The sequence below is a fragment of the Notothenia coriiceps genome, unplaced genomic scaffold (genome assembly GCF_000735185.1).
Source record: "Notothenia coriiceps isolate Sejong01 unplaced genomic scaffold, NC01 NC01_scaffold00005435, whole genome shotgun sequence".
NCBI classification, from domain to species: Eukaryota; Metazoa; Chordata; class Actinopteri; order Perciformes; family Nototheniidae; genus Notothenia; species Notothenia coriiceps.
In genome coordinates, this window is record NW_011338136.1 from 1,191 (window position 1) to 10,561 (window position 9,371).

Sequence of the window (9,371 nt, forward strand, 5' to 3'; positions counted from 1 at the left end):
GGAGCTGCAGCGAGCCGTTTAGTGGAGAAAGTGAATACTGCTCAATACACATACTTTACAGAGATGCTGTATGTGAAAACAATGTGAGTTTGGAAAATTGCACAGTATTTTTCTATTTCCTCAACAATGGAATTATGATCAGTGGAAATGGCCATGACATGTGACCTTTAACTTATGTGGCAATATACCTCTAGTTAATGCCCCAGACCTTCGTATATTTTTCTGTATGTGGCCCCTTGGTAAAAAGTTTGGACACCCCTGGATTAAAGGGTCAGTGCACCCACATTGCAAATCCATTTTCTCTCACTAAAGGATATCTAGGCATTAGATAAAGGGCAATACATCCATATTATTAGTCGTGGTATGAACCGGGATATTGTCTTAGATTTTAAATACTGTGATATCCTAAGAGTGTATTCCTGGTTTTAAAACTGTATACATTTGCCCAACTTTTCTCTTTAAAAACGTTTACCATTAATTGTTATTTAATACAAATAAAAAAGCAATTTTGAATACTATAATTTTATAACCCTAATGGTTATTTAATCATAAAACAAGGGGTTTTGGTACACTTATTAAAGATGGAACACAGGACTAATAATTCCTCTGCATAGAGTTTATCCAAGCTTCAAAGAATGTAAAATGTAAAACACGTGTTCCTGTGTTTTAGTGGCCATGCTGAAGCAGGCTCTCTTCCACCACATGATGAGCAGAGAGGAGGAGAAAGAGGAGGCTCAGGATCAGAGTGGGTCTCTTCCTGGGAGCCCTGAGGGGCCGCATGAGAGCCGAGGGTCTCCGCCAGCACAGAAACAAAACGGTGACGGTGAGGGGTCTCCAGACAAAGTGCATTTACTGGAGTTCTGTATGAAGGAGCCAAACTGCAAATTCAGCCATTGTTGTTTAATTCTATTTTTATCATTGTTTGTTTATTTGTCATCGCAGCCCGTTGTAATTTGTCACTTCCTGCACTTGTCACATGGGTGTGGTTTAGGTAAGGGCTTGTGTGATGGACAAAGAGGATGAATTGGTTCCGATGACCGTAGGGTCTTTTTGTAATTGTTCGTTCAGTTTTCGTTATAAAATATGATCGAACAAGAACTTCATTACGGATTGCTTATTGTGAACGAGTCACAATGAAGAACTTAGCCTCTTAAAGGTGGGCTAGGTAATTCACTTCAGAAACACTTGTTATATTCCATGGAATGCTCTTAACATCCCGATAGCAATGAATACATTAAATGCTTTGACAATAAATACATAAAAAAATATCATCTGTTGAAGCCGTGGCGCTGTAAAAAGCACGACCAATCATCTGAGCCGGCCCGGCTAAAGTAACTGGATGGCCTACCTGCCTGTCAGCCTTCCATCCGTGCACAATCTTATCTCGTGCCCTCATTGGTCATGTGCGCGTTCGTGCGCTAGATTTTCAAAATATAGCGCCCTCGAGCTGGTTTCTCCATTCTTACCTACCCTACCTTTAACTTAGTTAGTTTTATTAGAAGTATTATTTTTAGATTCTCATAGTTGAATATTTCCATTTTATACCACTTTTTACTTCTATCCCAAACTGTGTACATAACCCTTCAACAGTTTGTTTCTAATAATAATTTAACAATGGTTCCCCCTGCTCTTCTTCTCCCTCAGGTGGTTTCGTGGTCCTCGATTTCGGTGGCGGGTCGGAGGAGAGCAGCACTGATGATGATGGAGGAGGAGGAGATGTGGGCATCGACATGAGGAAGCTGCTCTCCTCTTCCTCTCAGGCGGGCGGAGGGCCGAACCTCAGCCGGCAGCTGATGACTCACCTGCGCCTCCTGCAGGCCGACCTGCAGTATCTCAAGGTGCTGACACTAAAGCTGCTTTCACACACACTGTGGGGCCAAAAAAGGAAAAACATAGTTGTGTGTTTTGTCTGTGTTTAACTGGTTTTTGCTAGTTTACACGGGGAAACAAGAATTTCTTGGAACATCTCTTTCAAATTTGACCCGGTTTCCTTAAAAAAACCTGCAGAATATCTTTTATTGTTCACTTTTTAAACTTGGTTAACCACCGTATTTTTTGCAATTTCTATTCGTAAGAAATCCATTGTGATGATCAAGGCATTTAACACCATTTATAATCCCTGGAAAGGCCTCAGCCACAAGACACCTTACCTCAGGGGGGTCAAACTCAATTTGATCTCGGGCCACATTAGCATCATGGTTGCACTCAAAGGGCCAGTTTTATATATAAGACTATATAAAAATACATATATAAATAATATTGGATTATTATCGGATAGGGTAATAACTTCATAATGAACTACGTCTGAAAGCAGAAGTCTAGGGGCAAATAATTGCAAATTTCTTCAGTGAGAATGTCACAAAATGATTTCAAAAGAAAAGCCAAATTCTGGAGAAAAAAAAAATTCTAAGAAAAATGAATATTTTGATGAAAACAAGTCAAATTCTGAGTAAAAATGTAGATGCATTGTGGGACATGTAGTTTATGGGTAACGTGCTTCTGTAAATCGCCATGTAACCGTATAATACAGATATTATATTCTTTCAGAGCTCTTGTGGGGCCACATGAAATGAAGTCACAGGCCTGATTTGGCCCCCGGGCCTTGAGTTTGACACCTGCCTTACCTTCATGTCTGACCTGCAATATTGTCTCCGCTGGAATTTCTGTCCAAAAACAAGAATAAGAAAATGTTTTGTTGATAACATACAGATGTGATATAAACGTTTAGTTTCACAGCAATACACTGATAGAGTATGCTTATTGATGCCAAAGTCAGAAGTAAAAATCCTGAATTGGGCGGTGGTGGCGAAGTCGATAGGGACTTGGCTTGGCAACTGGAAGGTCACCAGTTCAAGTCCCGGAAAGACCAAGTGCTACCGAGGTGTCCCTGAGCAAGGCACCGTTCCTACACTGCTCCCCGGGCGCCGTTCAAAATGGCAGCACACTGCTCCTAACACTAGGATGGGTCAAATGCAGAGAAACAATTTCCCCACGGGGATTAATAAAGTATATCAAAATCAAAAAAAATAAATCAAAAAAAGAATTCACTCATTCCACCATTTTGGAGCCAGGATAGCAAACCCACGTGTTTTTGCTGATGGGAACTTGGGTCCCCCCTTAGTAATTGTGTTGTGTTGTTGTTTACTTGTTTTCAGGAGGTGGAGGTGAAGTACAACAAGCTGCAACAAACACACACTGACCCAGCTGCTGACGCCGAAGAAAACCACGGTGTGTGTCGCTGATTTCTACACGTACGCATTTACAGAGACACGTTTGTCTGTGTTTTCCCACTTCTTTTGATTAGTTGAACGATCACAACGAGAACAAATAATGTTTTTTTTAAAATAAATATTTGCTTCTATTAAATAGAATCTTCCCAAATGTGGTTTTAATTATGATAATGTCTTGTTTGCTCAAATCACAATATAAATAAACTTTCAAACGGAGCCTCTGAAGAAAGCTAATCTCAAAAACCTTTTTAATTTTCGTTCTACTTTCAGATTCTTTTCCCTCGTTCGTATGAGTTTGACGCCACTCCATGGTTTCTTCCGGATGATTTTTGGACTTTTGAACACTGGTGTCGCACAGAAAGCGAGGCTGAATGTCAGAACTCACACTTCAGGCGCATATCAGTGGAAGACTTGATCATCGTTTTAGGAAACTATTCACTATAAACTCAAAAGCCTCCTGAGGAGAGACTCTGTGGAAACACCCGAGGACAATTCAGGCGGTTTTTCTTTTGCAGTATATTATTAATCAACTATATAAATTATCTTAAACACTGGAGAAAGTCGAGTGTGGAGTCACACAGATGGATTTAGAAACACTTTACAGAGTGAAAAGAGGAAATGGATCATAAAGGTATATTTGTTTTGTTCAGGACTCACTGCTGTACGTTTGATTTTAGAGCAACGCTGTATTATGGCTATTTTAGGTAAGAAAATAATTAATTGAATGGAATATTTACAGAGCTGGGGAGTGAGAGGGGATACATTCCTTGATTAAAGTTGTACATTTCCAAGAAAAAATGGTTATATATTTTTCCAATTACGCAAAAGAGAGATTTAAATAGAAGAAATTATTTTAAAAAAAAGCTTTTTTTTATTGTAAAAAATACAAATATTCGATTTTTTTTGTCGTAAATTTGATCAATTTTTCTCGTAAATGTATGGCTTTAATTCCTCCCCTTTCAGAATATTCTCCTGTTCGTCATGACTTCATATTTCTTTAAAACCACTTTTTTTAAATGCCACCGATATGCTATCATATTCCTGAAATCTCCATTGAAAATGAGCACATCTGGCAACACTAAAGCCTTCAACATTTCCAGTACCGTGTGTCCACCTGGTTTGGATGTCTGAGTAAATATAATACACGTGAAATGCTGTTCAGTGCTTACTTTCAAGTCCCAGTTTTCAAATTTCCTGTTGCACTTGAATGTAGCATAATATAGCTAACAGACGCCTGTTCATTATCAACAAATAAACAAAGCAGATGGACGTAAAAATAGAACCACTTGTGCTTAAGAAATATGCTTTGTTCAAATGGACTTTCATTCATTAATGGAGCAGATTTGGTAAACAATTATTTACTGTTTTTGTGTGTAATCAAGGGTGATCACTATGAGAGTCCAGAGAGTCAATTGAAAAAAAAAGGTTTTGTCAGGATAATCTCAAAATGTTCTAGTTGTATTATCTGTAATAACAAACGTTTGGCAGGTGAACCAACATTATCTGTCTGTATGTTTTCCTGAGTGAGTTTGGATTTGAAAACGAGTGCTTTTATGCTTACTTAGATCTTGGGGTGGTGGTGCAAAAGGATACAGAAAAACTGCCAAATAATAACCCTTTTTTTTTACAGTCACTAAGAAAAATTATCTTGACAATGTTCCTCCACGTATTTTACAGATGAAAGAAGAAATATTAAGAAACTCATCCTGAGATTTTCCTGTTTTCACCCGGTTTTGATACAGAAACACTTTTCTTTAAATTACCGATGAAATCACGTTGAGCAATCTTTTAAAAAAAACAACAACACTCAGTTTGTATAACTGCAGCTAAACATTACGCACCATATAACGGACAATCCAAGCTTTTCAGAGAGCGTGCACATGTGAATTTCTTGGATTTCACTTTATTATTTGTTTTGCAGACAATTTCTCTAAATGTCATCAACCACTTTTTATAATTCCCCTGTAGTGTTGTGAGGAGGTTTTTCCTAAGGATCATTTTTTGCAACAGGCTGCTTTAAAAGCCATCTTGAGCTTTTCATAGTGTCTTGTTTTTCCATTTGAGGTACATGGATTTCCTCGTTAAACCACTTCACTTGAATGTTGGGCAGAAATCACTCAGATAGCCACAAGACCGCTCACATGACACCATGGCTTTGGGGGCGAAATACACAAGAAAATCAAATGAATGAAGAATATTCAGATGTAAAAAGTTTGATTCCTCAGTAAAAGAATATATTGTACAATTATGACTGTATATCGAAGGTTTTGTGTTGGTTTTTTTCACCATGCAATCATGAAATGTTTTACACAAACTACTTAAAGAGGGTGAAGTATCCATGTACTATTAACCTGTTTTATAAATGTTCTATTCAAAATGTTGTGGTTATTAATTTACTATTAACCATGTTTGTTTAGTTACAAAAAAGGCAATTCAAGCAAGAAGATGTCATCTGTTGAAAAGAAAGTGGCGCTTCGTTGATCATTCAAAATTACACCTGCATTTACCACTGATCCCCACAGGTGGCGCCAAAAACACGAATCAAATATCAAAGATCGTAGTTATCCAGTTTTTGTGTGTTGACGTCTTCAAACTTTTATTTATTTAGTCTCCTTTTACTCTGCTCTGATTTCCCTCTAGCCAAACCTACTGTACATACTGAGAAAAATCGCAAACGTTGCTCTCTGATATCTCTTGATATATGGAAGTGATATCCAAAATCACACCTTTAATACCGCTAATAGCCATAGGTGGCGCCAAATTGACAAACCAAAGACCATAATCACAGATGGAGTTAGTCACGCTTTCCAAGAAGTCCATCAAGTATTTGCGCTTTGACTTCTGAAGTATTTGGTTCTCTCGCTACATTTTATCACAAGCACCGCTCTCTTGGAAGTGAAATCCAAAATAATGCCTGTAATACCGCTAATAGCCATAGGTGGCGCCAAATTGACAAAACAAAGGTCCTAACTAAACAAAAATTCTGTCCTTTTAGTTTTTGCGTTCTTTGAGCTTGTGGTTCTCCCGCCATATTTTATTCTTCACTCTACTTTTCTTGTAGCCAAACATACTGAGAAAAAAAAGCGTGGCCCTCTGGGAAAGTGAGATCCAAAATCACACTTGTAATATCGCTAACTGCCATTGGTGGCTTTGAGCTTTTGGTTCTTGTGCCACCTTTTATCAAAGCTCCCAAATCCCACCTGTGATTACCGCTTATCGCCATAAGTGGCACCAAATTGACAAAAGAAAGATCCAAACTAAACAAGAATTCATTCACTTTTTCCGTTCAGTTACTTTGCTTCTTTTAGCTTGTGGTTCTCCTGCCACTTTTTATACTTCGCTCTACGTTTCTGTAACAAAACACACAAAAAGTCCCAAGTGTCGCTCTCTTGGAAGTGAAATCCCATATCTCACCTGTAACACCGCTAATCACCATAGATGGCACCAAAGTGGCAAAAACGAAGAGTGTAACAAACGACAAAAAACTGTTACTTATTTCCAAAGACTTCTTCGAGCTTTTTGTTGTTGTGCCACCTTTTATCAAAAGCTCCCAAATCACACTGTGATTACCGCTAATCGCCAAAGGTGGCACTAAAATTAAGAATTCATTCACTTTTTCCATTCACTTTCTGTGCTTGTTTTAGCTTGTTGTTTTCCTGCCACTTTTTATACTTCGCTCTACTTTTCTTGCAGCAGAACCTTGCGATGTCCACCATGAACACCCAGGCTAGCGCGTACATGGCCACGCCGCCGAGCTTCATTATCAGCGTTGTTCTCGGAGAAGTCACCTCGCAGTAAAACAGGACCGTACCCACTCCCACGCGTACGGTGGCGAACAGAACGATGAACAGCAGATCCACGGCGTCGCCCAGCAGGCTATCGTAGAGGCCGAGCTGCCGGAGGAACCATCGGGTCTGAAGGAGAGGGTTCGTTATCTCGCTGCCGAAGATCGCGCCGCAGGTTTCGCACCCGGAAACGCCCATGAGCAACGCCAGGAGGATCCCAACGATGCTGCCGGCGTGATGAGCGAGCATGAGAGGGCCCTCGGTGTGGAAGCAGACGCACCAACACATGTCGAAGAAGAAGTATCCGAGGCAGACGGCCAGAGAGACCGACTGAAGCTCTGTGTTTTCTGTACCTGAGGGACGGAGAGGAGGGTTGGATGTGAAAACTTCCTCCGGCGGCTTCACCTGAGACATGTATTAACCATAAAGTCTACTTGAATGACTACCAGGGGACAGAAAATGATCACAGAAAGGCAATAAATTAAGCTTTTTGCCAACATAACATGTGAAGAGCTTGTAAAATATTGTTTTCTGTCATGAAATTACACAAGTACAAAAAAACAGCTTGTAGAATGTTTTTTTTAATTATATATAATTTTAGGTTTTGACAAGGAACATCTTGAAGGTGTCACTTTGGAGCACTGGGTAATTTTGAATAAATTTTTCTCTATTTTCTGAACATTTACAAACCCAAAACTTAAGTTACTTTGAGGTCCTGTCTAAACTAAAGTTAATATATTCCAAAAAAGCCTGCTTGCGTGTATTAGGCTTTCTGTACCTGAGGGACGGAGAGGAGGGTTGGATGTAATGAAAACACTTAATGTGAAGGAAAATACCTAAATACTTATAAATTACCTCAAACTTTGATGTAATTTTTACATTTGTTTGAGCGTCAATTTTGTGTGATGGGGAGTGTGTGGGAGATAAACTCTCTCTGGAGGGACATTTTTAGCATTGACATGCACAAAGACTTATAACACACTGCAGGGAAGGGCAAACCCCAATAAGCATAACAGGGCCTCTTTAAGATACTGACATCAATGATGCTTGAATTTGTTATTGCTGTTTTTCAGGTATTGTCACTCAAAGGCCCCCTATTAAACTGTTTCTCATCAATATATCACAGGATTCAGATATATCCAGAACCTGTCTCTGATTGGCTGAAACACCAAACAGATCATTGCAGCATTACCCATAACCCCCTCTGTTTCAGCCCTGTTTCCAAAGTGCTGATTCTCTGTCTGTTACTTTAGATGAAAATAAGGAGCCCCTCCCCACGCCCCTCTGAGAGACATTTGGTTACAAAGAACTCAATGGTGCTCTAGGAGGAGATTCAGGTGATAAGAGGGGGGTGGGGTGTACCGGTTGGTGATTGGCTAATGGTTACACAAGACAACACATCGTTATGACATCATAAAGTGGCCAACATTTTCAGACAGGTTTTTATAGAAATGGATCAAAAAGAGAGAGAATCTTTGTTCCTGAAACATTCAGAGTCTCTTTCCACAGAGGGGACACATGTTGATGTAGAAGAGACATGAAGAAGAGGGGACACATGTTGATGTAGAAGAGACATGAAGAAGAGGGGACACATGTTGATGTAGAAGAGACATGGAGAAGAGGGGACACATGTTGATGTAGAGGAGACATGAAGAAGTGGATTTTTCACAATAGGTGACCTTTAAATAGTGGCATATTTAAGGAGATCTAGTGTTTTTTTAATTAGGCTATACTTTACCTGCATGAGTGAAAGGCAGAGGTCCGTCTATGAAGAGGACGTATCCCGTCAGCAGCACGATGATGACACCGTGAGACAGAGTGACGAGTCTGCAGCTCCACTCGGCCCCCCGCTGCGCGAAGGTGTAGCAGAACAACAGGTAGAGACAGAACCAGCCAATCAGGCTGCAGAACACCTGCAGCACCAGCATGATGCCTGTGTGTTACAGCAAAAATAAATACAGATTAAAAAGGTCAATTTGTGTTGAATATAAAGATTCAAGCTGCAGGTTGACCATTTATTATTCATGCACTGGACAGCACTGGTGGATAAAAGCAGCCAACATACATTAGGATCTTTATTTGACTAACTTTGTCTCTGTGAGTCCGCAGATTTCGACTAAATTCTACATAGAATGGGACTAGAAAATGCACGTACTTTAAGTATATTTTGATGCTTATACTCGTGTTCCTTCAGTAAGATTTTGAATGCAGGGCCTATCTTGCAACAGAGTATTTTTTAAGATCTAGTATTGCTGCCTTTACTTGAGTACAATATCCAATTACCTCTTTTCAGTTTAAATGTATTATGACTAGTTTTTTAAACAAATGTGTGCACACTCACACTGTAGCTTACCTT

General features: G+C 39.5%; 1 protein-coding gene across 1 annotated transcript; it reads right to left on the reverse strand.

The window, feature by feature from the left end:
* Nucleotides 1-6,476: 6,476 nt before the first annotated feature.
* Nucleotides 6,477-8,943, reverse strand: LOC104942913 (transmembrane protein 136-like). The gene is made up of 2 exons (XM_010768224.1): nt 8,754-8,943; nt 6,477-7,368 (listed from the first exon to the last, which is right to left on the reverse strand). Exons 1-2 carry the CDS (start codon nt 8,941-8,943, stop codon nt 6,836-6,838), a joined length of 723 nt encoding a protein of 240 aa, XP_010766526.1. The 3' UTR covers nt 6,477-6,835.
* Nucleotides 8,944-9,371: the final 428 nt, after the last annotated feature.

Bases quoted from the DNA above. Each gene is read 5' to 3' on its own strand.
- LOC104942913 (XM_010768224.1), bottom strand. From the start codon at position 8,943: ATGCTGGTGCTGCAGGTGTTCTGCAGCCTGATTGGCTGGTTCTGTCTC. The intron at 7,369-8,753 runs GTAAAGTATAGC...TCCGTCCCTCAG, and splicing joins TCTGCCTTTCACTCATGCAG to GTACAGAAAACACAGAGCTT.